This window comes from Eretmochelys imbricata, chromosome 19, assembly GCF_965152235.1.
Source record: "Eretmochelys imbricata isolate rEreImb1 chromosome 19, rEreImb1.hap1, whole genome shotgun sequence".
Taxonomy (NCBI): domain Eukaryota; kingdom Metazoa; phylum Chordata; order Testudines; family Cheloniidae; genus Eretmochelys; species Eretmochelys imbricata.
The window spans coordinates 1004894-1024903 of NC_135590.1; the positions used below are offsets into that span (position 1 = coordinate 1004894).

Sequence of the window (20010 nt, forward strand, 5' to 3'; positions counted from 1 at the left end):
GCTGAATGTTGCTCCTCTACTTAGTAGTAACTAGCTGCAAAGAGATCAGTGCTGGTCTAATGCATCTTGACACAGCTCTGACTACCTGTTACCTTCATTGCCTCTTACACGGCTGAGCAGATTTATAGTTATGTGCTTTAGCTCATAGTCAGGTTAATGATGACTTGGGCTTCCACGGTTCCCCTAGCTTTTAGTTAGGGTTATTTGAAATGCTGTTTCCCTTTCCCTTGATCTCATAGTTGTTGTTTATACGATGCCATAGGCGTGCATGTTACTTGAGACAAACAAAAATGGGAGTTTCCTGCTATGAGGAGTTTACATCTGAATTAACCCTAAAAGATTACGTGCGTCTCACTGCACTGAGATTATGCAGTTCTCTCACTTCTGTGCCTATTTGTATCTTTCCATTTCACCTTCAGGAAACTCTGTTCAGCAGATTGGTCTCAGCCTTCCTGTTATCATTATAAAGCAAGAGGAGGCCTGCCAGTGTCATTGTGCCTGCCGAGACTCTGCCAAGGAGAAAGCAGCTAGTAAAAAGGGATGTTCCTCGCCTGACCCGAAAACTTTGGAGCAGCCAACTCTTCAGCTGCAGCCTGAGACTTTTCCTTCCTCCTCCTCCTGCTCCTCTTCCTGTGAGCCCACCGGTCAGATGGCTAACCCTTCAGACTCGCAGACTGAAACATTAAGTGCCATAGACGTATCAGACTTCCTGTCCCTCCAGAGCCCTGAAACCCCATCCAATCTGATTCCAATTGAAGCACTATTACAGGGAGAGGAAGAAATTGGTTTGAATAGCAGCTTCTCCAAGTAAAGATGCTCCCGATTCTCCTTCCTTGCACCTGGAGGCTAAAATCCTCCTCCTTAGAAGCAGACACTGAAGGCTCAAGAGTTTTTTTTCTTTTTTTAAAGTTTTGTGGCCTACTTCTGCTTCTCGGATGTCATTTTAGTTGTGTCCCAGGAACATCCATCTTCGGGAGCTGAATCTTTAAAGAAAAAAAAGATTAAAAAAAAAAAGCTAAGTTATATATGAACTGTTTTGGCTGCACTGTCTGTCACTTTTGCTTGCTGTCATATGTGAACATGGAAGTTAAGGTTACTCGTCTGCATAACGATTATTAAAAGAAAAAGGGGGTTTTAGTTTCAGGCAGTCTCCTGTTGCACATCACTTTTATGTTTGGGGGTTTCGGCACTGGCAGCGAGTGGGTCTTTTGTTACAACCTCTTGGGTCTGTAATCTCCTTTTGTCTCCCTCTGTGTCTGATACTGACCATGCACTATAGTAGGGGCCCAGAGAATGACGCTTCTGTAGCAGACGATGGTATTATTGTAGTAGGAGTTGTCTGGTCTGGAGCTTTTCTGGATTGATACTTTAAGATGCTTTTGTTGTTCATGGGATACTTGTCCCATCACCTAGTCAGTGGGAGGAGTTGGCTGTTTGTATTAGGCTAACACTAGTAGCAAAGCCAACTGAAACCTTTGGGGAGTTCCTAAAGACGAGCATGAGGTACTTGTGCTCCTGCTGTGTTTATTCATTTGATTTAAATCAGGACAGAGAGTACAATTCAGGCACATTGCTTCCTAATTTAGAAATGTGGTCAGAGCCTCTGCCTATGTAGAACCTGCTCTGGTTGCCGCCTCTTGCAGAATGCGGTGGGTGTCACATTTGGTGATATTGGTGCCTGTTGATCAGAGTGGCCAAAAGAACAACATCTGACTTTCTGTCGAAACATGAGTCAGGCTTTAAAAGTCCACCCCTCATTCACCAGGAGCGCAACACCTTTGCAGGTAACTCTCTTCTTTCGTTGACAGTGATTCCTTGTCAGCATACAGTAAACTAGAATTCAGTGAGCATGTCCTGTAACAGTCCAGAAATGCTTCCTCTTTTCTGTTAAACTCTATAATCCCTGCCTGAATCTGCTTCCAACCTGCTGTAGCGTCAGCTCTCTGTGCATGGGGCTATTTCCTGACTAAAATGCATTACACAACTTAGTAGTTTTTCATATCAAGCTGAAACTCTCTATTCTAACTGACTCAGGGTAAAAAAAACAACCACAAACTCCCCTTCCACCAAAAAGCCTGTAATGTTGCAATAAATGCAGTCTCATTTTAAATGGTTTATTTATGCTGCATTATTTTAAAAGATGTAATTTTATAGTATTTTATCCATCTGTCTGGCTTTGGCTGTGAGTCTCTTTGTGTTGAAGGAAAGAATATTAAATAGTCTTTATTCAGTTTACGGTGTTAGGTGTAGTGATATGACCATAAGCCAAATAATGCTGAGCAACTGTGTTCACTAGATTTAAGGATGCAAACTCCTGGAAGGTGGAGGCCTTTCCCTTCTCTCCCTTAGGTTTTCTTCCTGTTCACTCACATCTTATTGAAGCTGCACTCAGCACCTGTTTTTGGGGAGGATCCTGATAGAGCAGCCAAACCTTCCTTCTTAATGTACTACATTGAGCTGTGTCGGCTTCTAAAACCCTCCGGAGAGCTGTGTAGCCTTTCCAACATCTGACGTATTCTTAGGCTGGGACAATGGCTTCATCTCTTGTTCTGTCCAATTGCAAACTCACTGCCTAGGTGCAGACAGAATTAATGTAAGGGAGCAGGCGTTCAGCCAGTCTGGAGATCTCCCCCACTTGTACAGCGTTGGAGGATGGAGGATGGGGTGAGGGTGAAGGCGTAGGGGCAGTGAAATAGGTGACTTGTAACTGTGAAGAGCGATGACAGTATGAGCACAGTACACTCTGTCTCCTGGGTACCCTAATGACAAGGGCTCATGGGACGGCAATAGGACTGGAAATTCCCTGGCTGCTTTTTCTTTCCAGCAAGTGCTGGCTCCTAGTGCAGTGGTGCTGGGACATACCACAGGGTCGGGGTGCGTAGGGGTTCCTCCTACTGTTGCTGTAGCACTGAGATTTTCATCTGTAAGATATGAACTAGCAAAGCATTCCAGTGTTTTCTTCTCTCTGGGACACCACCCCACCCTGCTGGGCAGCACTGCAAGGGGATTGACCTGGACTGGCATCTCCCAGCCTTCGCTTGGGACACAGGCAGGCTGGCAGCAGTGAGGATGGCTGTTGAACACACATGAAATAGGCTTGAGTCTGTTTAGCTGAGAATGTCTTTGCAAGAACTTCTGACAATTGTCCCGTTTCAAATTCTGATTTGAAGTTGCATGGAAGTGGGAGGTGTGGGGTCAGGGCAGCAATCTGGCAGCAGTGAGGGACTTGCACCTTTGTCTCTAGCTCTGCTTAGGTATTTGGCTTTTTAAAGAGCATTTGAGAGAGAGTGTGAGTGTGTGAGAGAGAAAGTAAAAGTATAAAATCCCAGGTCCTGCTGGGGTCATGCAATTTTTGCCATTGCGTTCAGAAGGTCCAGGATTTGGCCCTAAATCTGAAACATTGGGCAGCTGATGGACTTGGTAACCTTTCCTTCAGGGACACTGGGTGTGCAGTTACTCTCTTGTGTGAATATGTGCACCTGACCTGGTGTGATTCGGCAGTTTAGGTGAGGCTAAGAAGGGCTCCCAAGGACGGCAGAGTAGCTGGGTTTCATCAGCACCTTGCCTGTCCCAGCACAAAGACACGCATCCCTTAGGCAGTTGCTTTGTTAATGTTCTTTACTTTTTTCACTTGTGCTCTATGTGTCTGAATGTTAAATTATGCTGCATGTGTCTAAGCACTCCCAGCACCCTCCCGCACCCCGCTGGCTCCTGTACTGCCTGAGAGGCTGCATGGTCAAAAGCTGTGCCCAGCTGCAGGGATCCCCTGCACACTGATGGAGGAGCCTGCGAGTGCCTGGCAGGGAAGTGCTGTCTTTGCCATTGCAGCTGAGCTGTCAGAGCCCCCAACCCCAGGGCAGCTGGAGACTTTTCCCTGGCTCAGTAAATTCACAGCACTGTGACAAAAGGAAGGGAAAGTTTCTACCTTTTGAGACCTGCAAATGCCAGGCTTGACATCAGACTCCTAGAGAGGAGTATGCGCTGTCAGGGCTTTGAGATTGTTGTGAACGTCCTGTACAGTGTATACAATTTGTGAATTCTTTTCCATATCAGTCTTCACAGCAGAACTGCACTGCTCCACATAGCTCTATGTTTAAGCATTTGCTGTTTGATGGCTCATGGAGGTTTACTTGGTTCCTATAGCTTCTAGAAGGACACACAAGCTAAGTACAGAACTGGTCTAAATACCAACATTGGTAGCTCTGGAAGGCAAGTAAGTAACCCCAGGGATCTGACTGAACATGCAGCTGGAGGTAGGAGAACTCACTCTTCATGCTTGTAGATGGTAGAGGCTCCTAGGAACAGAAAGTCAGCATTTGTTCAGGGCTGGTACTGAATTACATAGAACAATGTATGAATTGGGGACTTCTGTAATGCTGACTGTGTCCAGAAAGACGAGTTTGCAGAACCTCATACCAGTATCTAAAATGCACTTTAGGTTATTTTATCTTTAACCCAATTGCTGCAATTTCTTTTGTATATACTTTCAGAAAGTTTATTTTTGCTCTGATTAAAAGTTAACAGGGGTGTGCAAAGATGAGCACTTATCTTGGTGCAATACTTGTCGCTAAAGATCATTGTCCCCCTGTGGTTGGTCTATGTCTGCCTAACTGAATTTGTGTAGTAAGTAGGTCAGTGACCTGTCACCCTACCCTGTCTATACACAAACAAAATTATGTATCCTTAGCGAATGTCCAATCTATGCAAAACTTCGACTGGGAGCACAGTGCTTTAGCAGGCCCTGCCCTCTCAAGCTTTCTGATAAGCTGCTTATCACTTGTGTTAGAAGTAATAGGCTGTTTTTATTTGTTGTGTTCATCTGTATGTCCCCCCTCAATCTCATTTCAGAATGAACATGAACAGACGTGACAAACTGTTCCTACACAGGCATGTTGCACCTTTTAGAGTTTGTCTTCACAATCATTTTCGATGTCATGTTATCTGCCTTACTTCGCTGAGAATAACTCTCCAGCAGACTCATCAAATACTGCTTTTGAACCGCAGCAACATTGTTAACCTGTTTACAATACTCTTCCTGTACCAGTTAGAAGTAAGCATTGGCAAATGAACTCATGGGTAGCCTGAGGGTCTGGAACTGCTTGAGGGAGGGGGGCACAGTTATTTTAAGGTAAAATTGACCTCAGAGCTCATAAGAGATGAAAAACTTGTCTCTTATGGACAATATTATGCATGTGGCAACTGAAATGGGAGGCAGCACAGTCCATTGTATAGGGCAGTGGATTGAGAGTCAAGTAACCTAGTCCTGACTTTGCCACTCACTGGCTGTGTGACCACGGGCAAGTCACTTAACCTCTCTATGCCTCAGTTCCCTCATCCATAAAGTGGGGAGAGTGATGCTCATTCACCTTTGTAAATGCTTTGAGATGTACGAATGAAAAGAGCAAAGTGCAGAGTATTACCAATACGAGCGAGCTGGCCAAAACAGTTAATAATTAGAGTCAATTAGGCTGTGAGGCAAAAATAAACATCTCTTTAACACAACACATTTCTGATTGTGTTTTGGTTTTAATTAGTAGTTTTCCTCAATATATTTTGGAAACAACGTCAAGTTTTTATAAATGTTACTGTAGTCAATACTTATGGACAGGGCTGAACTTTAAAGTTTTTTCATTTTGTCTTGATATAAATCATACGTTCTAGAAGTTGGATTCTGTGTCTGCACTGAGAAATGCAAACTAAACTGGATATTTATGTAGTAGCATACATAGTCTAAATGTGTATGTTCTTGGAACTAGTTTAAAAATCCCACACCATGCTTTTGGTGGTGTGCAAGCTGGCCAAAATTTGGTTCATTATGCAGTGTACTCTTTCTCAACTAAATGCTGTTTCTACTTTTTCTTACAAGAAATTTTTTTCATATGATCTTTTTCAGCAAAATCAAGGGTATGTTTTTGCAGTATCGTAGCTACGGTAGCTGGCATTGAAAGGTTTTCCTTGCTCTGTAGCTTTGTGTCCTTCCACCTGCTTATAAACCGAAGCTATTCATTTGACCTTTATTTTGGAGAGAAAATAATAGTTGACGTTTTGTTTTATTTGCACAGACTAGCATCAGTTAGGAGGGCAGGTAGCTGCCGGTTAGTTATTGAGCATTTGCTTCAGCATTGATCTCTGCATAATCTTCAGACCAGCAAATCTAGGAAGAGTTTAGGATGTTTTTATTGCTTGTGTTTTACACGTACTGGGAGCTGGGCAATGGTCTTGGAGATGATTTTAAAAAACAAACACATCAATTTCTCAAATGTGTGTGTATGTTATTAAAGGAATTTATTTAACTACGAAACATGGGAACAAACGTACTTGCATTCAGCAACATGAAGATGTTAGTTACAGGTACAGTACTTCCAAAGGAAGAGCATCTCCAAAACCCAAAAAAGAGTAAATATGAATTTGTATTTTTGAAGAATGTAAAATGTGAAATAATGGTGTTTGCTTAATTGCTCATTTTGTATAAAGTTAATATTGTACTTTGAAATATCTGCTAAGACGTGGAAATTAACACTTTTTGGAATTGAAAGCAATATTAATACTAATGGAATCCTAATTAAATGCTTATTTAAATAATGTGGTCCTGGAGTCATTCCTCAAGGGCTTGATCAGTTTCTTTGGAATGTGAGTCTGAGCGCTCTGCTCTCTTTTCCATCAGAATAGGGCACTGAGACTTTGGTGTTTGAGAGAGAATAGTTTTCCTATGCAATTGGATTTCTCTCCCCCTCCCCCCCCGCCCCTTATTAAAGTTTTTGGATCCACAACCTTCATGTCCATAAAGGTACTTTCAGGCATGTGGAAGGGTGGAATAGCTTAAGATGCATGCAAAGGACTAAGACCAGCTGTTGTAATTACTTATGCTGTATACTACTTCCTCCCCCCCCCCCCAAATAATCATGAGGGACAGCATTCATCCAAAGACCCCAGAGTACCCCCCAGACGCAGCATACAGGGATCACTTCATTCACCCCTGAAATGCAGCAGTTGTTCAGCAGTGCACCCCCCCCCACCTTCCAGGAATTGAGGCAGGAATATCTTCATCCGTTTGAAACTGCAGAGGGAATGAGGAAGGTAAAACAGAGTTGTTCTGTAGGGCTCTCTCATCCTAGTACTCTTACCGAAGTATTTCTAAGTAGTCTGTGATAAAGAGCATAAGTGGCAATACAAGTAGAGTGAGAGGAGGTCAGGAGAATGGACTGGCAAATACACAACCAGCCATGGCACCAGCCTCCTTTTGGAAAGGCTCAAAGAATTTTAAACAAATTGAGCTTGGAAAATGAGATTGCCTTTCTTAGAATTTCAGGTACATAAGAGGACCTAGAGCAGGGGTGGGCAAACTTTTTGGTCCGAGGGCCACATCTGGGAATAGAAATTGTGTGGCGGGTCATGAATGCTTACAAAATTGGGGTTGGGGTGGAGGAGGGGGTGAGGGCTCTGGTTGGGGGTGCAGGCTCTGGGGATGAGTTTGGGGTTTAGGAGGATGCTCTGGGCTGGGACTGAGGGGTTTTGAGGGCAGGAGGGGGATCAGTGTACAGGAAGGGGTGCAGGTTCTAGGGTGGGGCTGGGGAGGAGGCGTTTGGTGTGTAGGAGGGTGCTCTGGGCTGGGATCAAGGGGTTTGGAGGGTGGGAGGGGAATCGGGGCTGGGGCAGGGGGTTGGGGCATGGGGAGAGGCTCAGGGTTGCAGGCTGCGGGCAGTACTTACCTCAAGCAACTCCCAGAAGCAGCAGCATGTCCCTTCTCTGGCTCCTACATGGAGGCACAGCCAGGCAGCTCTGCATGCTGCTACGTCTGCAGGCACTGCCCCTGCAGCTCCCATAAGAGCATGTAGGAGCCAGAGCAGGGCCATGCGGCTGCTTCTGTGAGCCATGTGGAGCGGCCCCCAGCCCTGCTCCCTGACTGGAGTGCCAGAGGGGGGCAAGCCCAAGACCCCCTTCCCCAGCGGGAACTCGAGGGCTGACTTAAAACGGCCCACAGGCTGTAGTTTGCCCACTCCTGCTCTAGACCATGCGTTATAAATAAGGATTGAGGAATAAGAGTAGGAAAGGCTTCTTTGCCCAGCCTTGGCATTATCTATCTTCTGTACTTATTCTGTAGCAGCTGAGTTCATACACCCTGGGGAGGTACTTGTGATTTGGCAGGTAGAGAGGCTGTGACTTACTGAAGGTTACCCAGAAAGTCTGTGGTGGTGCATGGACTGCAACCCAGGTCTCCCAAGTCATAGGCTAGTACCCTAACCACTGTACCATGCTGCTGCTTAGCCTGCCACCCCTTTATAACCATCAGCTAGCAGGGACTGCAGGTCTCTGCAGTCATTAACACAGAGAGGGTCATATGGGCATTACATATTCATGAAAAGCCTCAAATAGCTGAGAGCCTGGCTCAGGCACAGTAACCGGCCTCTCAAAAATGATCCAGAAGCTGCCAAAGGAGGGCACCTATTTGCTTTAGGGGCAAGGGAATCCGTACTGGCTGCTGGCCTCTGTACAAGTACCTGGTGAGCCAATTTAAGGACCTTGGGGTACATAAGGCCCCTAATAATTTAGGGCTGAAGTGTTTGGGCAAGTCTCTCCACAGCAGCTGAGCTGACTTTGTATTCTTCCCTCTTATATTGTCAGTGGTCCAGGATTTGTATTACAGGAGCACGAAGGAACTCTACTCCAGGATTGAGACCCCATTGTGCTAGATGCTTGAGACACGAAAGGGAGAGAATCAAGCTCTTCAGGACAAGGACCAAGTCTGTGATGATAAAATAGGTGGATACAACAAACAGATGGGGGAAGCACAAGGCCCATGAGATGATCACACTTTAGGTACAAAGCATTGGTCAGAGCACACCAGGGGCCACACTCAGGGTTCATCTCACTCCAGCCAGAGCCACAGCCCTGTCTTTCCAGGAGCAGAATGCTCCGAGCCTCACTGTGCAGCTCCAAAGTGGGTCAGTTCTTCCATGATTATTGTAGGCACCCTCTTTAACCTGTTCTCAGTCAGGCTGAAGGAAATCAACGCACGTTGGCTCTGACAGCAGCTCTCTCAAACTCCTAAACTGAAATGTCTAGTGTCAAACCAGGGCAGCTGGGAAGCAGGACACACAAGCTGCTGGTCTTCTGCATCTCCTCCAGCCCCCAGAGCGGCCTAAATCATATGGAGCAGAAAGCAAGGTAGCAGGAGCTGTTTGATGTGCTGTCAAAGGTTTCACACTCCCTCAAGGAGGAGTCACTGCTCCATGGCAATACTCCTCCCCATTCAAAGTGCAGGTAGGAATGAGGGGGAAGGAATTTACAACCTGGAGCTATCCTCTGCTGAAGGCAGGAGGGGACAAAGGGGACAGATCATCAGGACAAAAGGCAAGATGCAGCCCCTGCAGTGCAACTGTTCCAGCTGTGCACTAAAAGATCATGAGACTGGAGGGGAATCTACTTTCCTGTTAGTGACCCAAGGCAACAGCAGAGAGCTTGAGTGGGGTCAGCTGCCCAGGGTTAGCAGCAGTGATCAGAGCTGGGCTTGTCGTCAGGCTGTTTCTTTTCCCACGGTATTAACTTGTGACAGGCTGAAGCTTTCTCAGAGCTAGAGCAAACAGTTGTGTCATTTATTTCTAGACAACGCAATTGAGAGTTGAGGTCACAGCAACATGCACTTACACCCCACACCAAACGCATGCAAAGAGTTCAGGGACTAGGGGGCCAAGTAGATTTTGTAGGGTACAGGCAATGAGAGTTGTAGTGGCTTCCTTCATCAATAGCCCCCAGGTGATCAGCTCATTAAGCATTTCAGGAATTCTTGTGCTCTTCTTGCACAGGCAAGGAGCTGCCCTCTGTTCTGGCAGGAGTCTAGCAAATAATAAAACCACATGCATCAGTCCAATGCCTCCCAGGAGCCACTTTAACACAGAATTCAAGGGTGCCACCAACCTCACGGCACTAGGGTCAAGATGCTGCTTTCCAGAGATCATAACATTTTCTAATGAACTTAGTAATTGAAAAGAAATGGAGCAGCCCACCCCCACCCCCCGCTGGTCTTGCCATTCAAGGGAGACACGGCCTGTGGAAACCAGGGCTCCTTACAGGAGTTGCGTCATCTTGTGCTGGGCAGTCATGTAATGTTAAAGGAAAAGCCCTCGGGGGCCCTCTTTACAGAGGCCCTGCTGCAAGGAAAGTGGGGAAGATCACAATACTCAACACAGAGAGCAGCCTGAAGACTGGTGATTTCTGCCATCAGCTCGTCGCAGCTGGCAATGTTTGCCAGGAGGCACTGCTGCCGGACTTCAAGGGATCTTAGCAGGGTTCTCACACCTTCAACCTGCAAAGGAGAGGAGTCACCACAGGACATTCTCCAGGGTCAGGGGAAGAGTAATTAGGGACCCCCTGGGCTCTGTCATCCAGAGCCAGTGTGGGTCTCGTAATCTGCACCAGGCCTGGCAAGCAGCAGCAGTTCCAATGGGAACCTCCTTGGCAGCTGCCTGCAGTGCCCAGCAGCGTTTCTGTGAAATCCACAGGACTGGAGCAGTTACATTAGTTACACTGTGTCTTGAACATGGAAATTGAACCAGTGTTTCAACAAAAGCAACAAACCCTCTAGAGAGGGCAGCAGCTGGGCTAGGCACATGGCTTGTCCTCACCACTGAGTTAATTCGAGTATTGCCCCTAACCTGAACTGCATCCACACCCCCGCCCCTTAACTGGAGCACGGTGGTGAGCCGGAGCCAGCTCAGTCTCCTTCTTTGAGTCCATGTTAAAATGCTGCTTTATGGTGTTGACAAAAGACAAACTGCACAGACATTTGAATTATTCTTACATGTAAACCTAACCTCATCCTTACTGCCAGCCTCCATCTCCTCATACCATAAACCACACACATTCGTACAGCCATACAAACCAGTGACGCAGTGTCTGGGGGCTGCTCAGCATCCTGTTTCATAGCGTCCTCTGCATCCATTGCCAAGCTAGAGCTGAGAGCAGTTAGTTTTAATCTTAAGGGGCAGGACAGTTAGGGGTGGTAGTTGGCATCCAATTCACCAAGTTCCCAGAGTGGATCAGTAACACTGGAAAAAAAAAATCACAGTTATAAGGGGTTTCTCTCCCCTGCTCCCAATAACAAATTAAAAACCCAGGGTGGTGCTGGAGCAGGCCCTGTTAACTAGAAAATCAGAGCTTGTCTCTTTAGCCTCTCTGCCATTAGAGGTCAAGGAAAGGTGTGGTGAATAAGGTACTTATTCCCAATTTGAGCTAGATTGATAAATTATCTAATAGGTCATCAATTTCCAAAGCTAGGCAAAGGAGTGTTTGACATGAACACTTACACTCCAGGAAAAAGTTTATCAAAAAGCCAGAACAGAATCTTGAGGCAAACAGTGAAATTTCACTGGGACCTGCTCCACTGAGTAGCTTGTACACTCAGAAACCATCCTGGGAAATAAGGCAGCTTCCAAGCACAAAAGGATTTAAAGAGAAAAAACAGAAGGTTTTTCTCAAACTATTTGTTACATGGTAAATTCTTTGCCCCAGGAGGACTATTTAGCTAGAACATGCTTTTTTTCCCAGCTAGTATTGGCACTGAAGAAAAGCAGCCAGCATCACCTTCTGCTCTCTAAGAGCAGCCGGCTGAGGCCTTATTTATAACGTCCTTCAGTGAGTCAATTGCTTCCACCTGTTTCCCTTGAGACCTCAGCTGGTTCCATTTCTAAACAGGCTGCACCTCTAATTATATCGTGTTCTTAAGGCTTCAAGCAAAGCTGTAGTCTTTGTAAGAAACCTATTCTTTCCTTCCTTCCTTCCGGCTTTGCTAAATTATTTCCTACAGGTCTCTGTTCTTTGCTGTCCACTGTAGTAAAATCAAAAGTCCCTGTGGTGGGTGCCAGAAGAGAGAGTGGCACCCATCTTGATGAGTCCTCTCCAAAGAGAGCAGGCAGCCCTGCACCAGCTTGGGACAACAGTCATTTGACAAAGCAAGGAAGGACTTTTGTGACCGGTACTACGAGATTAAATGGAGCTGTCACAGGATCCTTTGGATCACGAGGAATGATTTCTGTAGTCTTTGGCAAGATACAGGGCTCTCACCTGGGACTGAAAGACACGACGGAGCCAAGGTCAGGGGAGAAAGCCAAAATGGATTCCAAAGCAGCTTAGCTGGCTGATTGCACTGTCTTGGCCAGAATGGACTGTATCTTCATCTTTGCTTCTCTTGGCTAACCAAGGATTTGCCAGTGATGTGTTCCAGTTGACAAACCCTGCTCCATTTTGGAAAGGCAGCCTGAGGTCACTGCAAATACTCGCTGAAGTGCATTCGTCCCTGAAGAGTGTAAAATCTCTGATCAGGAGTCTATCTCAGTTGACTCGCTGGGCAGAGTTCACGGTGTGAAGCTGGAGTGCAGGCAGTCAGACTCGAAGACAGTGAGGCCTCATGGCCTACCCTGAAGAGAGTGGGACCTCCTGAGGGTCTGGCACATGGAAGGGATTCCTCTGAGGGACTCTTTAAAAGCTGGGGGATAGCACAGATCCTGTGGATCTCTGACACACATGTAATAAGTAAATTCCATGAGTTTCTTCTGCAAGAACTTTATTGCCATAAAGCACCAGGGTCATTCTAAATTCAGTACCAGTCAATGTTTTACTTGTGAAGTTCCCAGGGTTGAGGGAGGGGAGAAGGAAGGAAGTCACATCCAGAAGCCAGTTTGTGTAGTGCTTAGAGGAGGATGGTCGGTGTCTGGACTCCTGGGTTTTGTTCCCAGTTCCGGGGGGACACAAGGGGTTAGTGATAAGAGGGTAGGTCTGAGAGCCAGAAGACCGGGACTTTGCTCTCAGCTCTGTCACTGACCCGTGCCTCAGTTTCCCGGTCTGTGAAATGAGGGCAATGGGGCTCTGAACCCCTGGGAACACAGGCGCTGGGGACCTGCAGCAAAGGGCGCGGCTCTCTGAGCCATCGCGCTGCAGGGCAGGGAGCGGGCGGCGGGCTCTTCCCGGGCAGGACCCTGTCGACTCTTGGGAGCCAGGGCGACGGGGCTTGTCCAAGGGGTCAGGCAGCAACTCACCGACAGCCCCAAGAGAACCCAGGAGTCCGGGCTCCCAGCCCCTCCCCCAGCTCTAACCCTCCAGACCCCCCTCCCCTCCCAGAGCCAGGGATGGAACCCAGGAGTCCCGGCTCCCAGCCCCGCCCCCTCTCACCACGAGACCCCACGCCCCTCCCAGACCGGGGACAGACCCCGGCGTTGGAGGCGCCTGTCTCTTTAAGGAGGAGCGCGACCGGAATGACGTCATCGCGGCTCCTCCGCGCGGAAGCGGAAGCGGAAGTTCCCCCCATGCTGAGCGCGCGCGGGCGAGGCGCGCTGGCCGGCTGGGCCCGCGCCGCTGAGGGGCCCCTGGGGGGCGCGGGGCCGGGATGGGCCGCGGGGCTGCGGAGCCTTCGCCGCCCGCTGCCGCTCCCCGGGCCCGGGCGCCGCGCGGCGCAGAGCGACCCGCAGGGTGAGCGGGGGCGGGGCGGGCCCGGGGCGGGGCGCGGCGCGGCGCGGCGCGAGGGAAGTGGGGGTGGGGAGAGGCGGCGGGTCCGGGGGGGGGGGGGTCGGCGGCGGGGAGCGAGGAAAGTGGGGGCGGGGGGCCCGGGGGGGGGTCGGCGGGGCGCGAGGGAAGTGGGGGAGGCCGGGACACGGGGGCGGGGCGTGGGGGGAGGCGGGGCCGGGGGCCCGGGGGGGGTCGGCGGCGGGACGCGAGGAAAGTGGGGGGGGGGTCGGGGCGGGGGTGGGGAGAGGCCAGGGCCCGGGGGGGTTCGGCGGCGGGGTGTGAGGGAAGCGGGGTGGGGGGAGGCGTGCCGGGGGCCCGGGAGGGTCGGCGGCGGCGGGGCGCGAGGGAAGTGGGGGCGGGGGAGCGGGGCGGGGGTGGGGAGAGGCGGGGGGCCCCGGGGGGGTCGGCGGGGCGCGAGGGAAGTGGGGGAGGCCGGGGCACGGGGGCGGGGCGGGGCGTGGGGGGAGGCGGGCCCGGGGGGGGTCGGCGGGGCGCGAGGGAAGTGGGGGAGGCCGGGGCGCAGGGTCGGGGCGGGGCGTGGGGGGAGGTGAGGCCGGGGGCCCGGGGGGGGTCGGCGACGGGGCGCGAGGAAAGTGGGGGGGGGGGTCGGGGCGGGGGTGGGGAGAGGCCAGGGGCCGGGGGGAGTCGGTGGCGGGGTATGAGGGAAACGGGGTGGGGGGAGGCGTGCTGGGGGCCCGGGAGGGTCGTCGTCGGTGGGGCGCGAGGGAAGTGGGGGCGGGTGAGCGGGGCAGGGGTGGGGAGAGGCGGGGGGCCCGGGGGGGGGTCGGAGGGGCGCGAGGGAAGTGGGGGAGGCCAGGGCGCAGGGTCCGGGCGGGGGTGGGGAGAGGCCGGGGGCTCGGGGGGGGTCGGCGGTGGGGCACGAGGGAAGCGGGGGAGGCCGGGGCACGGAGTCGGGGTCGGGGGGCCATGGCTTGGGCTGGCTCCTCTCTCTGCAGGGGCAGCGGGAGCCGCTGGGCGCCCGGGCCGGGTGACGGGGACCCCGCTGGGCCCGAGAGACCGGGGCTGGGGTCGCTGCGGCAGTGGGGCCGGGCCGGGGGCTCACTCGCTGCTCCCCCCCAGGCTGGCGGGAGACCCTCCAGGCCACCGCGACCGTCCTGCGGGAGGGCGGCCTCGTGGCGCTCCCCACCGACACCATCTACGGAGTAGCGTGTCTGGCCCAGAGCTCCCCGGCCATCCAGAAGATCTATAACCTGAAAGGGCGACATGGAGGCAAACCCCTGGCCATCTGCCTGGGCGAGGTGGAGCATATTTACAGGTGAGCATGTGCCTCGGCTGGGGACACTGAGCTCTAGGGCCCCGTGTCCGCCTGGGTGAGGCTGGGTCCTTTAAAAAACAGCTTTTGTGAAACCATCAGAAACGACCCACGCTTCATTAAACCACAGCGGAAAGTTGCTTTAAAGCAAGCTTTCCTTTGTAGCACTTGGGCACTTTCCAGGTCGCTGCCCTCGGCTTTGTTTTTCAGTTTTTAATACTCCGAGCGGTGTATAGTAAAAGCAAAAGTGAATTGGACTGATTTGACTTCGTGGTTCATGCTGAGAGAAATGCAAGCTGCGTAAATCACAAAAGTAAATGGAATGCTCAGAATTCAGTTTTAGTATCTAACGTTGGTGGCCTTGGGAAAAAGATGAGTTTGCAAATAGTTTTTTAAGTTGTATCCTTTCTGAGCGTCTCGAATCTGTGTCCAGCACAGCTTACAGTAGAGCAGGTACCTAGTCCCGTACACTGAAATGGGGACAGATGTACCTAGAGAGCCCAGGGAAGGGAAATCTCCCTCAGAGAGGGGTCATGGACTGCCAAAATTCTCACTGTGTGGTGCTTTGGTCAGGGAGGGCCAGCCTGTTTTTGTTGCATTTTGCTTCCTGTCTCAACTGTGCAATAGCAAAAATGTAAAACTTCAGGGGAGGGAGTTGTGGTAGCTGGGAGCATGGAAACATTCCCAGTGATGGTTAGTCTCTTGTGACTGTATCTTGTAGCAATTTTAAGTACATCTCAGTGTACTTTATAGGTACTGTCATGTCAATGTGCCAGAAGAGCTGCTACGGGACCTGCTCCCAGGACCTGTGACCCTGGTATTGCAGCGCTCAGAAGAACTCAATAAAGACCTGAACCCTTTCACATCGGTAAGTCTTTGGGACATGACACACATCTCTGCAATTTGACAGGTGACCACCATCTTCTTTGTGTGTAGTTCTTTGGCCTTCCCACTCACATTTGTTGTGTGTTCACGGCATTCAGTATTCATTGACATCTTGAAGCTAGTTCCTGCCCTGTCAATAACAAACATGTGCCAAGATGGACATATTTGTAGGTGTCCTTGTCACTTATCTGAATGTGGTATAACTTGTAGTGTTTGATGTGCTGGGTGGTTAAACTGTCTTGAGGTATGAAGCTGGTAGAAAGACCTATCCTTCCTTTTCTGTGGTCCAAATTTTATTCTGTGGGCCACATCCAGAAATAGAATTCCAGATTCTAGAATCAGATCACTTGTTTTAAAGCATTTAGAATTTACCCATTAAGGTGTTAATGGGGGTTAAGAAGTAATAAAACTAAATTAAATAAGATAATAGCTCACCTCTTAGTGAGAACCCTGAGGAAAAGTTTCTGGCACTTGACTCCCAATGTCAATCTCAATATTTGTAACAGAACATTGGAAGCAGCAGCTGAGGGTGTTGCTGTCCAGCTGAGAAACTCCGTCAGTAGGGCCACAGGTGGTCCATAGTTCAGACCCCCTGTTTAGTTCCCTCTCTGACAGTCCAAAAATTAGAAGTTGAACTTCAATGACCTATCAAGGCAGATGTGCCTCCAGAAATATTTTGAATGGTATGCAGTTCATCCCCCTTCCCTATCCCAGTCTCAGAGAGGAGACTGGCCATGGCTTCGCTGTGGTCAGTGCATGTGCTCAGACCCTGGGGCATGTGCAGCAGTAAAGAGATTCCCTCACCCTGTCTTGGAGTGGGAGATGCCAGCTGCACTGATCATAGGGAGGCAGGGACAGCAGGCCCCCCCCCCCACCCCCACTGACTCTGCGGCTGTAGAGACCCAGCAGCCACTACCCTCCCTTCCAGCCATGCCTGAGACAGTGGTGCAGCAGCCCAGTGGCCAGGGACCCACCACCCGCACAGGAGGTAATAGGCTGGGGGGCCCTTAGTACCTCCCAATGGGAGAGCACCTGCCAGAGACCTGGCATTGTAGGCTGGCAGGAAACTGGAGGCCCTGGTACTTTCCCAAGCCTCCTGCAGGAGTGGGGAAGCTAGAGCCCTTATGGACTTTCCACAGGGGGCCTGTGGGGCTGAATGGTACCAGCTCCCCCTGCACTGTTTGGGCATGTCCCAGCATAGCTGAAAATTGTTAAGTGGATGGGGTAGCAGCAAGATGGAATCATTATGTGGGCCAAATCCAGCCCTCAGGCTGCCAGTTGGACCACACTTCTTTAGGTCAACAGGGCTTCATACAACATAATGGGATACGTGGTTGATCTGTAGCTCAATGACTGTTGCCTATAAATGTATCCTCTCTTTGGCTGTTGCATATAAACACACCTCTCTTCTCTTGTAGTTGGTTGGCATTCGTATTCCAAATCACCCTTTCGTTAGGGAGGTGGCACAGGCTTGTTCAGGACCACTGGCTTTAACGAGCGCTAACATCAGTACTCAGGCGAGCACACTGACCGTCTCGGTAAGGTTGGTTTTGTCACTGGGGAGAACTGCCGTGCTAGGATTTCAGATAGGAGTTGGGAGAAGCTACTAACCTGTTGTACCACTTTTCCCATGGTGGTTGTTCCTCGTCCTTCTGTTACAGACCCCCTTCACGATAGACTACAGATCCCTGCTGCTGTGCTGGGAGCCTCCCTTAAAGATTGAGGAAGGGCAGAGTTTAAAATGCAGACTGTTTAAAGGCTTCCTGTGTACTTTACTAAACATGATTATGTAGCAAATGGTTCTGAACCTGAGAATCCTTAGAGGGCACTTGTAGCTCCTAAAATAGTGAAAGCGTGTGTTCTGATGTCTATGGTGTGTTCAGCTCAGAGAAATGGGATATCTTCCCTGGCACTAGAGTCCGACAGCGCTTCACGTGTGGTATCCATTTAAAAACTAAAACAACAACCCCTCAAATGCTTAGTTGGCTGAACCCAATTTTCCCTTCTTGTCTCAGGAATTCCAAGACCTTTGGCCTCAGTTGTCCCTGGTCATTGATGGAGGTGTAATTGGAGATATCCAGAGTCCAGAGTGTCGTCTGGGGTCAACTGTGGTCGACTTGTCTGTATCTGGGAAATACACCATTATTCGGCCTGGCTGGTAAGCACTCTTTGCTGACCATAGCTGCAGCTTTCACTTTAGGTAAAACAAAATGCAACTGAAAGTTAAAACATGGGGCTTGTTTTGCCCATTTCCCTACAGCAGTTAGTGTAGGATGTTTTCAAAGTGCAGCATTCTCTAACACCTAACTAATTTGCCTGGCCAGAGATGCTGAAAATTGACAGATACTGGGTTCAGCAGGATATAACTTGCTATTTCATAATATACCGCTCTTTTGCCCTGCTGGGCTGAAGATAACCTTGCTCAGCTGGTTCTCGTTTTTTCTCTACAAAACTGTGGAACCAACTGAGTTCTGCAAATGGGAACTTATTTCTAGTCACCACGCTACTTGCCTTTGTTTCCATAGTGCACTGACACCGACAGTTGAAATCCTGGGGAAGAAATACGGCTTGACATCAGAACCACCTTCTTTGTGAGATACCAAACTCTGGAAGCTGTGCAGAGTCAGTAAAACTGGGCACCATGTGCCTGTCTCTTCAGGAAGCCAGTGTCAAAGGTCTTGTTTAATAAGGTCAATGGTTGTATCAGTCCTCATGTCTCTCCTTGGGTCTTTTCATCATTTGTGTGTAATGGCTATTGGTCTGCTGTGCATGTTTGTAAGAAACAAACCAAGTACTTCTGACCTCCTTGTGCAAGTGTAATATCCCTGATTACCGTACAAGGGATCTTTTGCCTTGTGCAATGGGGTTTACTAGGATTTGAAATAAACGTCTATTTGCGATATTTTGGGAAACTGCTGTTCTTGCATGGGACAGAGGATCGTGTTTTACTGAAATACCTGTGTACAGCACTTGGGTTTGATTCAGATTTAGAGGCAACCAATTGCTGTTTTGACTTAAACACACACCACAGTTTTTAAATGTTTTTTCTGTTTTACTTAGAAATATCAGGAATACAGTGTCTCCTCTTGCTTGGTTTTGCAGGAGTGAGCTTTGACCCCTTTAGTAGAGAGAATCCTTCTTCCACCTGTCTGCTGAGTGTTTGGCTTAAATAGTGGAGCACCTGAAAGGGAAATGGCTTTTTATTTTGGCTTAATCTGTTTCTCATGATGCCATAATCTTACTGTTCTCCAGCAAAAAGTAGCAAGTCTAGACCTGATATTTCTAACGGTGCCAAGCAGGAGAAACTTTTCAGCTGCTCTTTAGTTGTCAAAAAAGCATCCCTTTTGCAAGTCATCTAAGGTTTACTTTTAGGTGATGGTTGCTAATCCTGATACTAGACTAAATTCTTCCGTTTGTTTTCCTTGTAAAAGGAGAAAGGACAGACCCTGAAGTGCAATCTTTTGAGTCCCTCATGAACTGTTCCCTTCATCACCCATGAAGTTGTTGCTTTCCCTACTTAGCTGACCTGCGGACTAGAATCAGTCTGTAGTTTTTATAAATCTTAATTCAGTGAGATTATTAGAACAATAGGAGGAGGCGAAAAGGGTCTGAGCCAGTATTTACTCTTCTGGGAACACTAAAATGTAATTAATCTGTTCATGGTGATATTTATTAGTGTTTAAAAACTGGTGACCAAACTGTGTTTTTTGAAACACAATTCTGTTATAAATGCTTAGATTTAAGGTGTTTGGATCTCTGCAATGCCTCTTTGTGTTAGTGCCATTAAAGTGTAAATTTTGTACGTACACTGTTACTTTTTGGAGGTGGTGGCTTTTCATCTTTGGAAGACTAATCTCTGCAGCCTACAGTTACTTGTTGTCGAGATGAGGGTTTGACTAGCAACTACTCTGCTAAACCAGGCCCATCCATGCAGCAAGACATGGAGCAGCTGGACCCTTATCAAATCTTGAAAAAGATGAACAAGGGCTTTATAACCCAGATGCTTTGGTGAGTGAGATGCAACCATAGGATAGCTCTTTGCTTATTCCACTCTTGCACTAAGTTGGCAGGACCTGATGGAAGTGTATAAAATTTGCAGATGACTCCAAAGTGGGAGGGGTTGAAAGCACTTCAGAGGACAGGATTAGAATGCAAAATGACCTTGACAAACTGGAAAATTGGTCTGAAACCACCAATAAGATGAAATTCAATAAAGACAAGTGCAAAGTAAAGTACTTCACTTAGGTAGGAAAAATCAAACAAACAAATGGGGAATAAGTAGTTAGGGGCAGGAAAGCTGAACAGGATCTGGGGGTTACAGCGGATCACAAATTGAATATGACCCACCACTATGA

General features: G+C 49.0%; 2 protein-coding genes and 1 long non-coding RNA gene across 5 annotated transcripts in view; 2 read left to right on the forward strand and 1 right to left on the reverse strand.

Annotated features, from left to right (window-relative positions):
• MTF1 (metal regulatory transcription factor 1) overlaps positions 1–6582 on the forward strand; it is a 30813-nt gene extending 24231 nt beyond the window's left edge. Inside the window, exons 11-12 of one of the 2 annotated variants that reach the window (XM_077837718.1) lie at positions 420–807; positions 910–6582. In XM_077837718.1, the coding sequence (XP_077693844.1) occupies positions 420–807; positions 910–1030 (509 nt within the window). In that variant the 3' untranslated portion in view covers positions 1031–6582. Of the gene's footprint in view, positions 1–419 lie in introns of both variants that reach the window. The other variant, XM_077837719.1, reaches the window with a different exon arrangement.
• Positions 6583–9584: 3002 nt separating this feature from the next.
• Positions 9585–17352, reverse strand: LOC144277136 (uncharacterized). 2 transcript variants are annotated; one of them, XR_013348400.1, is made up of 4 exons: positions 17267–17352; positions 10880–11045; positions 10184–10303; positions 9585–9834 (listed from the first exon to the last, which is right to left on the reverse strand). It is a non-coding gene; the product is annotated as an uncharacterized LOC144277136 (long non-coding RNA). The 2 variants fall into 2 exon arrangements; XR_013348399.1 differs by lacking the exon at positions 17267–17352 and adding an exon at positions 12061–13022.
• On the forward strand, positions 13299–19463 carry YRDC (yrdC N6-threonylcarbamoyltransferase domain containing). The gene is made up of 6 exons (XM_077837727.1): positions 13299–13461; positions 14578–14773; positions 15524–15638; positions 17074–17193; positions 17671–17813; positions 18181–19463. Exons 1-6 carry the CDS (start codon positions 13299–13301, stop codon positions 18248–18250), a joined length of 807 nt encoding a protein of 268 aa, XP_077693853.1. The 3' UTR covers positions 18251–19463.
• The last annotated feature ends 547 nt before the right edge of the window (positions 19464–20010 follow it).